This window comes from Xiphophorus hellerii, chromosome 18 (assembly GCF_003331165.1).
Source record: "Xiphophorus hellerii strain 12219 chromosome 18, Xiphophorus_hellerii-4.1, whole genome shotgun sequence".
NCBI classification, from domain to species: Eukaryota; Metazoa; Chordata; class Actinopteri; order Cyprinodontiformes; family Poeciliidae; genus Xiphophorus; species Xiphophorus hellerii.
The window spans coordinates 21,893,936-21,911,098 of NC_045689.1; the positions used below are offsets into that span (position 1 = coordinate 21,893,936).

The following is a 17,163-nucleotide window of genomic DNA, read 5'->3' on the forward strand; positions in this document are numbered from 1 at the left end:
AAAACAAGTAAAAATAAACTATTGAAATTCATCACTGCGTAATGATTCCATTGGTTTTAATTTTCCTTTTGATATCCATGTAAAAAACAATTAAAAAAAAGACAGGAAGCTGTTGCTTAACCTTTTATTAACAGCAATGTGCATACTTTCAAATTGATATGAGCTTTAAAAACCATTAAAAAAAATCATGAATGCCTTTTCTTTTACTGAGGTTTTTTTGGGGGGGGGAAATTAGAACGACAGCCCCCTCTCCTGGCTGAATATTGAAATTGCACAGCACTGAGCATCTGGAGCATCCAGAGGCTGAGAACTGATCTGGAAAAAGTGAGCAAAAAAGACACTGAAGCGTTTGAGGGATGAGGCTAGATGCGGCTGAAGAGGCAGAGGACAGATCGATGCGAGCATTACTGCACTATGTTGCCTTCAAAGACCAACAGATACAGATTGAGACCCACGAACACTCCTCGAATAGCAAGGCCTTTTAAAAAACAAAAGTAAGGACGTTGGTGATGATCTCTCTCTCTCTTTCTCTCTCTAAACATATGGCACAAGTCAAGAAAAACAAACAAGTAAACAAAACCTTTGGGACAAAATGCACAGGAATGCAGAAAAATGACATTTTTCTTTAACTGTATACAATATAAGCTGTTCTTTAGAGTGACAGTATCAAAGCACAAATCGGTATGCTGTGCAAAAATAAAGGTTAATTAATAATACATAATGAGACGCCGTCTTGAAACATCGGTACAGTGTTGAGGATTGCGGATCTCCCCAGTCCGTCACCATCCATCATTCAAGAAGTTTCTCAAGGCAACTAGGAAATAAACATGAAACAGAACTAGAGACAGCGCAGAGAGAGCTTCCAGTCAACACACAGCATCAACCGGAAGAGGTGAAGACAAACTGGGGCTAATTGGCATCCTCCCAATCAGAAAATAATAATAATAAAAAAAACAACATTCTTCATATACTGGGAGAGCCTCAAGTTAATGTACCTACAAGCTGTTTGTGTGACTATATCCTTTAAATTCAGAGTACCTGGAAGTAAAAAGCTGCTGTTTCTGCTCCTGCGAACACTGGAAAAATTATACAAAGACAAAATGTGCAAGTCTGTGACTAAGAAGCAGTTACTTTTCGCTGTACACAGGTGAGCTGCTGTCTGTGCTAATGAGTCCGCTCTGCGTTTTGACAGCATTTATTCCTGAGTTAGTTGTTACAGTCGGCCCAAATACTGATTTTTACCGTAGACAGTGGGGCGGGGCCAGCGTACCCATGAGTCTACGCTACGAAAAGCCTCGGCGCTCGCTCCTCTTTTCAGAGCAACGAGAAGGCAAAGCTCAACAGAAAGCATTCGTCTTTTACCGAAAACTTTAAAAGCATTTTTGGTTGCTTTATTACTGTTAATATACACAAGGTTCCCACTGGCAACGATTCTCATTTTTTTCAGCTTTTTTTTTTTTAAAGAAAAAGCTCTGGAACATTGAGTAAAAATCATTTACTTATTATTACTACTATACATATTTTTAAGTTTATATTATCTCTATATTATGCAACGCTGAGGTTGGCTTCCAATTTCGCAGAGTGGTAAAAGGTTATTTCGCTGCTTTTTTGGCTTCTGGGTCATCTTTGATCAACTCTTTTTCATGATCTCTGAAACATAAGGCCTATATATGTTGCTGCCCACTGCCTTAAGGCTGGCTTAAAGATGGTTTCTTCTATTATTCATTGAAAGAGTAATTTTTGGTTTGGCCATTTTTCTAGTCACAAGAGAACTAAAGGAGCACTAACTAGTTGGTTGATTTTAAAGAGGGGAAAAAGACTTGCTCAAAGTTTTTTGGGCTTCTGGATCAAGTTTGTGCTTCTCTTTAAATCAAAGTTTGTGAAAAACATTCAATTCCCAATCTCTGAGATACTGGTTGTAGGTTCTTTTTACCCCCAAATATCATTTGGGTAAACATGTTTTAGCAAGTCAATAAAAAAATAAAAAGGTACACTAACAACACAAATTGTATCAACTAAGAATCCAGTTGTTTTTTAAATTTTTACCATTAGTGCACTTTATAAATACAAATGTTACTTTCAATTCTACAAAGGATTTCAAGCTAAATTAAATCAGATGATTTAATTTAGCTTGTGTTTTTTCTGCCCAGCTTAGGAACCACAGAACCCTGACCTTGAGGGCAGAGGGTCCAAAATGCTGTGAAAAGAACCTGGTACAATTATTTTAGTAAGAAATGCAATGTAGCCCTGGCAACCAATTGGCAGAAAGGTGGCAACTTCACCTTTTCTTGCACTTTTAAGAAAGAAGTAATGCTGGACATATATAAATCTTTCCACCTTTAAAAAGCATGGAAGTATACGTGCAACCCACGTACGTCCTAGTTACCTGTTAGATTCAGTGTTTGGCTTCTGGACCAACATTGAATGGGTCTCTTAACATCTAAAACATCTACACTGGTCAAATCTGAATTGTATCATCCTACATGTAATTTAATCTTATACTTGCTTGTAGAAATTGAATGAATGAAGTAGCAGAACTCATGCTGTGCTTATACAGGAAAGCTTAAAGAGTGGTGGGCTTTTCATGATTACAGAAAAGTGCTGAAAATATAGGTAATTTCAATTATCACAGTGTTCAATTATTAGTATTGCAATTATATAAATATCTAAAATCATGCAGAGCCAGTTACCAAAAAGGCATTGAAATAGCCCTTTACTATTTATTCTGTGAATTTTACTTAAATATGCTGAAATTCTAAGGTATAAAAAGCCTGTTTTTTCCTGATATTCAGATTTTTATCTTTTAGATAATGGAAATACCTATGATAGTCTAGGAACTCAAACACATATCTCAAACTGTAAATGTAAAAATCTAATTTCAAACTTTTCAACAACCGTGCAGGAACCTTGTATATATACTAAAGAAAGAGCAGAACTAAACGTTAAAAATACTAAACAGGTCGACAGCTTGAGACGGCTGCGGGCTCACGAGCTGCGTATACTTTTCAAGTATGCTACATTATGAACTGGAAAGACAAAGGATACTGTCACTTTAAAGAAACAGGATGACGGTTAAACAGAGTATTCACAAATGTACATTTAAGGCTTTAATTGTTTAGCACTAACAATAATAGCAGCAGTGAAACACTTCTGAATTAATTATACCAACAATATTTATGATCGTATAACAACAATATATTATCAAAGTAAGTCAATATTTATGTATTTTTTCTCATTTTTGTTTTGTAACACTGGACTCGACTGGAGACAGAAACCCGGACCAGCCAGTGAGTTCATACAACAGAAAGAAAACATGTGAGCCACCACAGATCACGAAACAACTAGCCTGTCTGCTAGCTGAGGGACGCACCTCTGCAGCTACACCAGGCCCCGCCTTATAACTTAGAGCAGTAGTACATTAACAGAGCGCGAGTCCAAGTACGCGGACTGGAGCACACATTCATGTTGAGACGGACAGGAGAGGGAGGGGCTTCATCCGAGAGCAGGACGAGTGGAGTAAAAAGTCTGGCAAACACACACACAGGCAACCATGCTCACGTACACAAAACACACAAGCAGCCAGCAACATGTCCAGACCTGAAACCATCATCATGCTACAAACAAAACGACACGCTTGATTTTTTTTATGTTAAAAAAAAAGAAGTACCCAAAGCAATGTTAATTAAAGGCCGTATCCGACTAAAGTCAAGATGAAAAGCTCTGCTGCACGTTTTCCAAGGTTCTGCTGACTAACGCATCCTGGTGAGGAAGACGCCCGATTCGTCCTTCCTCTTCCTTCCTGTCTTCCCGTAATCCGACTCCTGTCCCCCCCCCACCCTCTGCAGTGGTACCAAGAGCAACCCTCCAAACTGAACCATTTTCACATATTATTTATGCACGTACTGTATATATTACACACATTTAATATATACTTACTTATATATTAAATTCTCATATAGACATACACTTTTAGTTTTCCTTGTGAGGTGTTGATTATATTTTCAGCGAGAGGCTTCAACATGGAAGATGAGAGTTTGTCTTCCGCAGATTCCTATGAAAGTCTCGGGTCGCCGCGTTTGGGCGGTCCTGAGGAGATGCTCCTGAAACCAAACACTCGAAGAAAAAAAAAAAGAGCATGAGACTTTTGAAAGCACATGGAGTGCCTGGCGCAGATTCCTGCAGATACTGTAAGCTTGCTGAGTAACAGCCAGGACAGAAACCACAGGAGGGTTCGGTGGGAGGGGCAGGGGGACGTAGGGTGTCAGGCAGCACTTTACGTAGTCCTGGAGGCAGTAGGCTTTTAAGGTCGGTCTGCGGCGACCAAAACCAAACCAGGCTGAGCCAAGCTAGGGCAAAGAGAGCAAACCGCGATTCGTGGGCGCCACAATCTGCTATGTAAAAATGTGGGCGGTGGAGGGAACAGCGACGAACTCACGCAGGATGTTCTTGGCCATTTCTATATTGTTCTGTGCAATCATCAGAGCTTTCTGGATGTCCTGGTAGGAGTAGCCCTGACTCATAAGGTGCTCGATCTCACTGCTGATCAGGGGGCTGGCCTCCCCGCCCGCTGCGCCGCCGTTGGGCGGAGCGGGCACAGGCGGGACGGGGCTGTGGCGGCGCTCCGAGTTGATCCGTCTGGGCAGCGGCTTTGGAGGTCTCTCCGGTGCTTCTGCTGGCTCTAAAGCAGCTGAGGAATAAAAAGAGGAGGAGGAAGTGTTTGGATTTAAACAGCAACTAAAGGTCGACATGAAGAGATAATTTATTTAACTGGAAACGGTGCTACACTTAAAAGATGGTTTGTAATTATAATTAAGTCTAAGGAAAGAGACATGTCCTTTCACACAATCTGAAACCTTTTCAGCTTTCCACTGCAGTGACATTTAACAAAGCACTGCGAGAGGGCCGGGTATAATCTGCGAGCTTGTCAGCTTGACGCACAGTGATTTAATTGGCTCACAGATTCAAACATGCAGAATGCCCGTGTGTGGTAAATGTCAACCCAGCACAGAGACATCACCGTGAGAAATCAAGAAACAAATGCTGAATAGACTTCCTCCACTGTGGCTAAACCTCAAGGCTTGCAAAGGCATAACATGCAATTGTCTTATCGCACCTTCACCAGATTTGACAATGTCTTCAGCAAATGATGGTGAAATTGGAGCTCAATCTTGAAACTTGCCTGCTTTTAATTTCTCCATTAAGTATAAAAAAAGGTAACATTTTCAGGTAATAAGTAAGCGAGTAGCATACTCCTAATTTATGCTTTGTGTGTCTTTGGAAAACCACAGAAAGATTACTGATACAAAAAAAATGCTTCTGCTTCACAGACCTACAGAGGCAGCCATGAGTCACACAATTTACCAATAAAAACATCTCAAGATGGCCACCGCTTCACTGCTCTGTTTTGTTTCTCAGAGATGCACAGATAATTGGGTCGGTTGGAACCTCAAAAATCCCATCTTTCTCCAATCGAAAGCACAACGCTAATGCTGCATTCCAGTTACCTGGGAAGTGGGAACAATTGAGCTGACAGCGTTGTAGTTCAGAAGTTGGAATTTCAACATGGCGACACCCATAAACATTATTTGCATTATCTCTAATTTTAAGCTTCACTTTCTAAAGCAAACACCATGTTTGATTTGTTCAGTAAATAGATGCAGGTGCTTCATATAACACCCTCTTACATGTTTCCACCACAGCTTACTACTGTTGATATGAGGACCAGCCATATTGAAACAAAGTCGTAGTTGGAGTTGGCCCCAGTTTGCCAATGGAAAATCCAACTTCAGTTCCCAGTTGCAACTCAGGATTGGGGTTAGCGTTTTGTACAAACAGCAGCACCTTTATGTGAGGCGTCTGTTACTGGAGTGAGAAGTCACATCATGGCACACAGTGGAGTAAATTTCAGCGGTCACTTCTACTCAGGATATCAATATGTTTGTTGTTAAGTTCCATATTAAAAAGAAGTCAAATAACTCCTGCAAAACTAGCCAGAACTTGAAATTGATCTGAAAACACCTTCTAACATGCCTGGAGCACCTAAAGAACCTCAGTTGGTTAGAAAAACTAACGTGTAACATCTGGTGACTGATCTTGAACATGTAGAGTTTTCAAAGAAAGATTTTCCTTCTTTGAAGGAAAATGCGTTAACCAGAGAGTAACCAGTGAACCTATCTAAAAAAAACACTAAATATGCATCAAAGAGCCAGTACATGGATCGAAACTCATGTATACTTTGCTGCTGTGATAAACTTACATGCCGTAGCTCCAAAATCTGAATCTAGGGAAAGGCGGCTAAAGGCTGCCACAGATGACGAGCATGACGATGAGGAGGATGAAGATGTAGATAGAGACCCCCCCATTTCTGAAAAGGTCCGCCGAGCAGGGGGCTGTGGTAGCCGGGGCTTTGGGAAGTCGTAGCCGTTATCCTCTTCCTCTCTGTCGTCTGCTGCGTGGTCTCTGGGCCCGTTGGTGACCGGCAGGGGAGGCAGCTCTGAGTAATCTGAAAGGATGGAAGATAATCTCATCATAAAACTACGAGAAATATTCACACTGCAGCATCGGAGTCCTCTAAGACAGGGAATTGAGGGGGATTTTTAGGCTATCTGGTTTTGTGTTTAGAAGAAAATACCTGAATCTCTGGCTTGTTGTGACCTCGGCTGGACGCTGTACATGGCTTCATGCGATATCGGCCCATCCTCTGCACCTAGTGTGAGACTACAACAACAAATGATGGGTTTAAAGCTCAGACCATGACTCAAAGATCTTTCCTAAAGTGGCTTTAGGAAGGTTTGAATACCGCGAATTGACTGCAGGGGCTTGAGTCTGTGCCTGCAGAGCAGTCAGAGGCTGAGGCTGTGGGGGCCTTTGGACTTGTAGGGTGTCTGGTACTGATGGGGCGGCAATGGGGCGAGATGAAGGGATCATGTACTCAGAGTCTTCCTCGCTGTCACACGCCTCCTCTCCGGGCACTTGCCTCAAACCTGGAGACGGTCTGGGTACAGACAGTATGAGAATATTAAAAGACTCTTTAAGAGGAAACATCGCGTATGGCTTCCAGACCACAGGTGTGCATTGGTAAGTAACCTCAGGGTCATTTGGACGTACCTGTTTGCCAGGGCGTAGATGGCATTGGCCGAGGATGATGGTTTCACTTTGGGGTTGTCATAATCTTGAGAAACTATTGCAGCTAAACTCTAAAGGAGGAAACAGATTACACCAGTTTTAGTTACTTTACCCCAAAAAACTGAACATTTAAAACGAGATAATTAAAAGTTATAACTTAGGGTCATGTTTTTCTTCTGCCAAAACTAGAGAGCCAGTTAGAACTGAAGGGTTTCATCCAGTGTATCATAAGCCTGGTGGCCCACCAGGCTTCATTTGCCTCCCCACCAGGCTAAGTGTTTATTTTATTTAAATAGGTTTTTTTTAAAGCACACATTATTTCTAGTTAATAAAAAATTCAAGGTAGCAGTTAGATGGACTCATTTTACTATTTATTATTTATTGGGTGAGCAGTTAATTTTAGAGATATTTTTATTTATTTCTCCTTTGTCAACCTTTATAATAAAGGGATGCTTGTCATATTCTCAGTTTCAGAAACTCCATCCTATTTTACATTTACGAGACTACTGTGGGCGAGTATTGAAAATAAAGTTTAGTTTAAATCTAAAGTACATAAAGAGGTTTTCAGACTACTTCCGAGTTGCATGTTACAAACTCTTGGAAACCACAGATGTGATTTGATTTCCTTGCTGCTCAATATCAGCAACGCACTCTTTAAAACAGGCATGTTATTACGCAGGACCACACAGAGAGCTTTTACCAGAAGGTGCCAATTTCTATGTTGTAACTAGAAAGACCAGCTTATGCATCATAATAGAGAAATAAACATTATGGAATGTTTGATTAGGAAAGGATTAGGATAAACATATGTTGGAAAAGTATAAATTGCACCAACATATAGCAGAAGACTTAAAGGAGGAAGAGGAGTGATGATGTGACAGTAGAGCCTGATATTCTCTGTAAAGGGTTGAAAGATCTTTTGATCACTCAGATTTTAACCAATCAAAACAGATGTGGTTAGACACTTCTTCAAAAAAAAAAAAAAGATAAAAACAATTAAAAATATCTTCTAAAAATAATACAGGTATTTAAAGTTTTGCAACTTTTAATAAGTTAACTTAGAACTATGCAAGACTTTTAAAACAATTATAATCTGACGCATTCTTTTCCTAGAAGTATTGACATGAGAGCCTTCATCCTAGGGCTAGCCAACATATCAATATTTATAAAATATCATTATGTGACACATGAAAATGACTATTGGCAATATAAATGTAAAATTCCACCGAAGGTTTTACAATTCTGCATATTATTTATTTTTTTCCTAATCCCCATGAATGTTCTCGTGACGAAAATTATGATTACAGAAGAACAAACTGAGAAGCCCAGGAATGATTAGAGAGTGTTCAGAGTCAGACGTTTCGTAAAGACACATGGGTTTAATTCATGAGAGGGGAAAAAAGTTCTGGTTTGAGGAGTGATCGCGGAGGAAAAGACTGAAACTTTTTTCAGAGTCATCCAAGGAGAGTGATGCCTGGTCGCTGTTATCAAACATGTCAGATAACTTCAAAAAATGAGAGAAAAAAAAGAGGAAACTCAGTAGACTCTTGAAGGCTGTAAGGCTGAAGCTGACAGTGTAACAGAGACGTTAGGGCACCAAACAGGGCAGTTGAGTGAATAAACAAGGAGCAGAGTTGGTCTTTTAGTTTTATAAAGAAGAATCAGACCGTTTTAAGTATCTGTGATGCTGGATTATGTAAGAAGACAGCTGTGAGGTTTGTTTCTTCCTGCAGTTTTTGAAGAAGAGTCAGAGTATGAGGGAAGGCTTTCCGCAAGGCTCAGATTGTGGAAGACTGGCTCACAATCTCTCCTTTAATTAATCCCAACATTGTTCTATCAGGTTGAGGTCAGGACTCTTCTGCATTAAATCTGCTCGTCTGTGTCTTTATGGACTATTCTTTTTGAACTGGTGCGCAGTAACGTGGTAACACGAAGGAACTATTCACAAACTGTACCCAAACAAAGTTGATCAAAATGTTGGGTTATGCCAATGAGTTTCTTTCACTGAAACTAAAGTTCTGTAGCTATTAACTCTGCAGAAAGTTGGCGACCTATGCACACTATGTGTCCCCGTCCCGAGGCGAGTCAGAAGTTGGAATAGTGAGATTGACCGTGACAAACACCGATTCAGAGCGTCAATCAGCTTGGCAAATATGTGACTCATTTGCAATGTGAACACAGAGCGAAATGGGTCTTTTTCTCTGCTCTGACCACTGGTGACTGTATACTGTAGGATGAACGATTGCGCAAAACAGACTGCAGTGATTAGGAAATGGGAGAAGCTCACGTTAGCACTCACTGTTTACTCAGGACACTGCAGAGAGTTGTCGCCATAAAAGTTTCCAACAACACAGATAAAAAAGTTGATAAATTTATCTACTGATTCTGACTGATTTTTTTTTTTAGGAGGTATGTGGGGGAGAGTAGATAAACAGAGCGACAAAGTGCCGAAGTTAAAAGTTCTTCTTTCTGTCCCCTCCAACAATCATCTCCACACTCGGCCTTGTTTCTTGGCTTCGCCCACTTTCATAAAATTTTTCAAAATTTGCCAGGTTTAGCTTTCACAGGCAGGTTAGGTACACTTTAAACCCCAAGCTGTATAATTTTTACCTATCATTCATTAACTTTTTCGAATAAAATCTAATACCATCAATAAAATGGTATGAAAGATAAATAACAATTATTTAAATTGTTTAATGATTTAAAAAACCCATTAAGAAATAAATCTTGGACTGCTAAAGACTAAATTTGTGGACGCTCTAGTCATGAGTGACCCGTCAAAAATCACTGTTTATATTTAGGAAATGCTATCCAAAGTCTTTTGTTAACAATTTTTTACATCAGATAAGTCAGATGTTTTGTGTGTGTGTGTGTGTTGGTTCTGACCAGCTGGTGGTCCAGACTGAGGGAGCTGTTGTTCTTCTGAGAGTCCGCGCGGTTGTCCAGCGCAGAAGGCAGCGCCAAGGGGAGGGAGTGTCTGTTGGAGAGCTCCCTGACACCTGCTCTGAGGTCGACCCCCAGGCTGGGCACGTGGGTGGATGAGGAGGATGGTGAAGATGATGAAGAAGAGGGGGTTGGAGCTTTGGGAACGGGTCTGGAGTTCCAGTCAGCCAAAGGACGGTTCGGGGGAGTGGGAGGGAGCTTATCTCGAAGGGGCTCCCCTGGAGTGCACGGTAGGGGCCGTCTTGGATGCCGAGCTTCTGGAGCCGCCCCGCCTGGGTGAGGTCTGTCTGGAGGAGGGGGTGGGGGAAGATCCCGCAGTGAAGGGGGAAGTGGAAGAGGCTTGTCTTTGTGATGTGATGCTGCCTGGAGGGATGGCAGAGATGGAAGGAGCTCTTTTAGATGAAACACCAGAAAGACCAAAAGCCAAAGAAAATTATTATGCAGGAAATAATCAGCTTAGAAGGAAAACCATCAATCATCAGGAGGATTTAGATGAATGACAGCAAAGGGAAAAAAATTTTAATCTCCCAACTGCACTTTTTGTTTATAAGCAAAGACATGTTGCTGTGGTATTCGAGTAAGAGAAAATAAGAGTCAAAAACCCTCATAACAGTTTTTTTTACTAGAGTAACAGGAAAAAAGAAGTAAAAAACATCCTAGCAAAGTGCAGAAACACTAGTTGTGTCAAGTAGCATTGCACCAAAGCTTCTCAAACAGCACTTTCTTTCAATCTTTTACATAGTTATACAAGACAAAAAACAGCAAGAAGCCAAATGTTTCATAAATAATTGGAATTACATTCCACAAAAATGTATGCAGAAAGGCTGGGGACCAGTCTATATGACTGGTTTCTATTGCTCTGAGACTAAATTATCTGAATTTGAACCAACCAGGAAGTTAAATACTTACATATAGACAAGAACTGTTAAGATATATGAAATTACTACGATAGTAGCTTGGAGATGTTTAAAACTGGTTTGACTGAGAGTTGAGCATTAAAACTGATAATAGATCACAACAGTGAATAGTTTGTTTGTATATATGCAGGCATAAAATAAACAAATTAAAGATAAAGCTATTTTCCTTAAAAGCTTAGACTAATATAACCTTGACAGTTTCATAATGCTAAATCTTTGTAATTAGTCAACACTGTATTTTTAATCTGAACTAAGGCATTGGATGAAAATGATCAATACTTTGAATAATTAATTGAGCTTATTATACTGTTTGACAACGAGGATCAATTGGAATGTATGTAGAATTTAACTGAAATTTTTTTTTTTTTGTTAATTGGTGCTGTATAAATAAATTGAACTGAATTGTTTACCTTACTGGTGGCCCCTGGACTGGAGGCACCAGGGGGGTTTGGAGGTCTGTGTGGTAACAAATCAAGCCTGGGAGGCACTGGGGGAAGAGATGACTGAGGGGGCATGGACATGGGTGACGGGGGGCGGTCCACCTGGATGAGACAAGAGAGGCAACCATGAGAGCCACTCCACTGACGACACACTGTCGTACTTTCAGTAAAAAATGAAATGGTTCCAACACATGTTATATATGACTACATGTACAGAAGTTGCTGAAAAGGCTCGGTTAGATGATAATCGAGTTACATCGAAGCAGCTCAGGTTGTCAACAAGTAATGTATACAGATTTTCTCAGAGGCATTAAGACATGTAGGACATTTCTAACACGAGACGTACAAAAAAGCTGCTTCTTTGGCAACAGGAACGATGGAGATGAAAGGCCAAAGTAACAAGATGTGAGCTTTCAGCTCAGAAAGGGAAGACATGACAAGTGAGAATGTGTTTCATCTACACAGAGATTGGTCTGAAGAGTCCCTTGTGGGTTGTTTCATAACAAAAAAAAATTACCTCAATCTTTTTCCACAATCTTACCTTTGTGCCAGCAAGTTTGCTCATTACCAGGTGGGGGTCTTCAAGTCTGTCGTCGTCGTCGTCGTCATAGCTTGGCGATGGAGCTCCCTCGGCTCCCATGGCGGCCCGACTTGAGCCCCCGCTGTTGTCCTTGGGGTCAAAAGGATCTACGACAATCGGCTCTGTACCTTTAATCTCACACCGACAGAAGGGGCATCCCGTTCCCTGACCCTCCGACTCCTGTAGCACAGGCAGAAAGGAGGGAGTAAAGACAATTAGACAAGAAGCTGGAAACTTTATCGACATGCTGAAGAGCTCTTCAGTAAATCCACCTTGGAATGACGATACCGCCTTTCCATTTCCAAAAACAGATTTCTATATTTTTCCCCAGCAGACACTTGGTTTGAGAAAGGTGAATAAAAGATATTTAATTGGGTTTTATTATTCGGATGTTACACAAATCATGAAAGCTAAAGTTAGCTTTTGATTCTGCAGTGGGTTTCGTTTTTCCACCAAAACAAAGTTAATTCAGCTTGAGCTTAGAACGCATAACAAATAAATGCAGACTTAATTATGTTCTACTACATAGAGAAGAGTGTCTACGCATTGTTTGGTAAAAAAATATAAAAATTAAATTAAAAAAAAAATAGAAGTCAAATCCAGCTTAAAACTATGGTGTCAGATAGATGAGACAAGCAGTGAAATGCCGCCCTCTCTTTTTGACAGAGTGCATTTTCCTATTACTCACATCTGCAACTCAAAAGCCAAAGCAGGAAAAAGGTTCGGCCAACACCGAAGTTTTAATTTGTCAAACCAAAGGCTAAGGATTATCTGTACATAAAATACTGAAAAAAAGCAAGAAAAAAATGTATGAGCAATGAGAATAATGAGCTGTGAAAAAATATATATATATAAGAGAAAAAATTAAATTAATGAGCTAGGAAAATAAATATGGAATACGGTGCAAATGCAAACATTGTGCCACACTGTTTCTTTTACCCACTCGTACTTGGAAAGATGAACTCAAAGCTACACTCTTCCAGAGTGGTGTAAGAGCGCTAACCATAACCTGTGACATGCAAGCCCACCAACTCAAAACCCTTTGCTTCCACCCACTCTCGTACCTGCCAGGCGGTGAGACAGGAGGTGCACATGAGATGACCACAGGGCTCGATCTTCACATCTTTGTCATTCTCCGCACAGATTTTACAGAGCTGGAAAGTGGAGCCCATCTCACAGTACAGCTCATATTGCTCCTGAGGGCGGGAACAAAAAAAAACATGAGAAGACAGTAACATCACAGAGAACTGACGCCACCTGAGATCCTGCTGAACAGAGCCTGGGAGGATGGGGAGCGATCAGTTAGAGCGAGGGGGCGTACGCCGAGTTTCGGTTCTACGCTGATGCAGAGATAAGGTCGACAAGAACCGAGGCAAAAACTGCTTTTTACACACTTCTGTAAGGCGTCTTTCTCGCTAAAACTGTTCTGACCTTAAAGTTCAGATGTATTAAATGAAAAACAAAAAACAAAAAAAAACTGAAAGAAAAACTAATTCTTTGTCTTTCTGAAGGAAATTGACTCTGAAATTTGAGGACCGAAAAAGCCACAATTCAATACATCAATAAGCTGTTGAAGAAATAATTTGTATAAGTAGTCATTTAAATAAAACTGGAAATTAATACATTATTGTTTGCACAATTCTTCATAAAATTTTATTCAAATAAAAAAAAAAAAAACGTGCAATAGTTCTCCAAAGCTGTGCAACGAACATACAAAATAACATTCTGTATTTATTTAATGCGTTTAGTTAATTTTAATTTCATTTTAGCTGCAGGTACTGTAATATAGTTGCTCATTTTATTTTTAGACATTTTCATATTCAAATGGGTATATTTTGTTACTCTGCTGCTGTAACAAGTGAATTTCTTCACTGTGGGATTAATAAAGGACTATCCTGATCATTTCTAACTAAATCTAATAAACACATAAGTAAGTATTGAATGGGAAAAGAAGTACAATGTAGATTTATTTTTATTTTGCAAGAATAACAGTATGCATTTCTATTGAGATATTACAGCAAAGTCACTATTGGCATGTGTAATTCTGTGTTTAATTATTGACATATTCACTTTACTTTATGTTTTTATCTCAGTTTTATTTAGATTATATTTGACTGTGGTACTCAGTCTCTCAAAGCACTGTTGAAGATATATTTTTTTTAAATAAACAATTTTTAATAAAATGATAAAAAAGCAACGCAAATACACAAAAAATCCCTCCAACAAAGTATTCTGGGTATACAGTCTGGTAGGAGCGTGGCTCTCACCTGTGTGACTTTAATGTGGTCTTGAGGTGAAGGCTCACACAGACCCGTCAGGTCGGGGTTCTGAGTCCGGCCATCGGGGAATAAATAGCTGGGGGTGCAAAAGAAAATAAAATGAAAATGTACCCACACAAAACATCTCTGGTTAATTCAACAAGCATTTTAATTTAAAAGTAATTATTGTTATTAGAGTGATTACACCACTTGTGTACCCAACAAGCTGCGGTGATAAAAACATCTGTTGAGTTCATTTACTTTGCGCAAGTTGATGCATATACAGTACAAGACAATTTTACAAATGGGTTGGACGCTGTAATTACCATCTGATAAATGTTTTGTAGACACAGGCCGTATACTTTACAGGCTTTCCCAGCTCAAATCGGAGTTTGATTACAGGTTGGGACAGGCCAAACACAGTTTTCATTAAACACAAGAATCACCACTGGCAGGAAAAGACGGGTTTCAAGCCAGCTGGGTAAACCACTGACTGAGGTCCGCATTAGAAATCAATGGTTCTGCTCTGGTTATGATAACAGTGTGGTGACGAGGGGGTTGGCGGTGGCGAGCTAGATGATATGCCTGGATTCACTTGAAGCTGAGAGGCAGATTCAATCGAAGGCTCCAAAAAAAGGGGGTAACCAAGTTCACACAGATACGCACTTAAAAGAACAACAAAAGAAATGACAAAAAAAAGGAAAGATCTGAAGGGCACAAAGTGAATGCAGAGACGAAGCTCAGAAATCTAGATGAAAAACCACAACAGATATAAATTAGTCAAACAAAAAGGGAACTTACAAGCCTTCTCTGAAACCATCAATGAGGGCCTGGAAGAGAGGCTTATTATGGGGAATGGTTTGGAGAATATTCCCATCGGCTGTCACGTAACCGATGGCCCACTGGCCCAGTCGAGTGCAACTCAGTCGGAAGATATAACTGGGAAGAGAGAAAAAATGTATCAAGTCATCTGAAAAAATATAACAATAAATACCAGACACAGAAGACCAGTTACTGTATATGAGTAAGCAAAAAGATGTTTAAGTAATCTCAACTTTTATGATACACATACTGTATTTTCCGCACTATAAGGCGCACCTAAAAACCTTCAATTTTCTCAAAAGTCGACAGTGCGCCTTATAATCCAGTGCGCCTTATATATGGACCAATATTGAGCCACAACATGTCTCGCAACTACGGTAAGCAGCTGCTGACTTCATTTTCCCCTGTAGAGGAAGAAGTGCGCGGTGCACGCTGGATTTTGTGTAAAGACCCCAAAATGTCTCCTATTAAGAGACACGCTTACGACGCAGAGTTTAAGCTCAAGGCGATCAGTCACGCAGTAGAACACGGGAATAGAGCAGCAGCGAGAGAATTTAACATGAACGAATCAATGGTGCGGAAGTGGATATATATTGTGATTGCACTAACGTTTGATTCACCGTAACAGTATCAGACTGTTTTTTACGTGTTTATTGAATCGAGGAAAGGTTCCCCTCCACTATGTGATATAAATGTTGCACTATATGTTATACCTTGCTGTTGTTAAAAGATAAACTGTGTCACGAAAATACCACGTCACTGACTTTACCTCGGGGAAAATAATAATAAAACAGCTGTTTATTCATTTTGGGAATGAACGGAGTTTTCAGAACGCTGGTTTGTAATCTATTAATAAAGTTTGACTGACCTATCTGACTATTTTGTTGACATTCCCTTTAGTGCAGTTCCATCTAATGGATGCATAACGTAACCCCAGCCTCTACTGTAGCATCTATTCTATGTGCCTTAGAATGCGGTGCCTTATATATGAAAAAAGTTTTAAAATAGGCCATTCATTAAAGGTGCGCCTTATAATGTGGTGCGCCTTATAGTGCGGAAAATACGGTACTAATCAAAGATTATAGGACAAACTACTGAATACTGTTATTTGTGAATTGTGGTCCTGAATAGTGGTAGAAACTTCACCTTTATTTCTTTCACATCGACATTAATCTAAATGAAAGGACAGTTTTGTTGAACCATTTTTTGATTCAATTCCAGGATTCAGTCTTTGTGTTCACACACTTATCGACTGTAGAGGCTAATTAACTTGAAACAAAGTTAAACTATCCTAGTTACTTTTTCTTTCTGGATGACAATTTGTTTATTACCCAGTTAAATAATTTTAATGTTTCTGTAGTTACTGTGAGGTATATGCTGTACAATTTAACATAGTTCCATTTTTTGTAACAAAAACTGGGATTTTATAAGGACTGATTGCACTATGAAGGGTCAATGTTCAGGGGTTGACATCTAATAATTTCGCTATATTAGTGCTTTATGCTAACTTTTAAAAAATATAGGGTTTCTGCTAAATTAAACACAGCAACAAGAAAGATGAGACAGTATTGTTATAAATCAACAGTTAAAACAATAATATGGCCTGTTGGGACATACCAGCAAAGAACTCTTGTTTTTAAATGTGAAGACATCAGCTAGCAATGAACAACTTACAATGTTCCTTAGAGAAAGTGCTCACTGTGGCCAAAACATTTAATAAAATCAAAGCAAGTTTTGCAAGTTTATATTGAACTTGCAAACAATTATTATAAAATGCGATTAAGCCTACATAGAAAAAGAGGATGCGACTCTGATACACTTCGCTTAAGCTTTTCGAGAATAAGAAAAAGCTGTCTTAAAACACTAAAACAGAAAGAGGAAATCTAACAATAAAACAAAGTGAAAAAGGAGCTTCAGATGAGTCAGCAAGAGACTGAGGTTTCTGGGCTAGATGTGCTGTCTAGCCTCAAGTTGAGAAATCTTTTATAAAAGTATTAGGAGGAACAGAGCGGCTTCGGAAATAAAGTTGAACTGGTCTCACTGCGACAGTGAAGCAGGATGGGTTTGAAGCATTTTGT

General features: G+C 39.6%; 1 protein-coding gene across 1 annotated transcript in view; it reads right to left on the reverse strand.

The window, feature by feature from the left end:
• Positions 1-110: 110 nt before the first annotated feature.
• cbl (Cbl proto-oncogene, E3 ubiquitin protein ligase) overlaps positions 111-17,163 on the reverse strand; it is a 46,152-nt gene continuing 29,099 nt past the window's right edge. The window contains exons 6-16 of the mRNA XM_032546112.1: positions 15,065-15,202; positions 14,273-14,360; positions 13,070-13,201; positions 11,967-12,185; positions 11,396-11,527; positions 10,012-10,431; positions 7,108-7,196; positions 6,800-6,994; positions 6,632-6,717; positions 6,257-6,502; positions 111-4,687 (exon numbers count right to left, since the gene is read on the reverse strand). Of these exons, the coding sequence (XP_032402003.1) occupies positions 4,392-4,687; positions 6,257-6,502; positions 6,632-6,717; positions 6,800-6,994; positions 7,108-7,196; positions 10,012-10,431; positions 11,396-11,527; positions 11,967-12,185; positions 13,070-13,201; positions 14,273-14,360; positions 15,065-15,202 (2,041 nt within the window). The 3' untranslated portion in view covers positions 111-4,391. The remainder of the gene's footprint in view (positions 4,688-6,256; positions 6,503-6,631; positions 6,718-6,799; positions 6,995-7,107; positions 7,197-10,011; positions 10,432-11,395; positions 11,528-11,966; positions 12,186-13,069; positions 13,202-14,272; positions 14,361-15,064; positions 15,203-17,163) is intronic.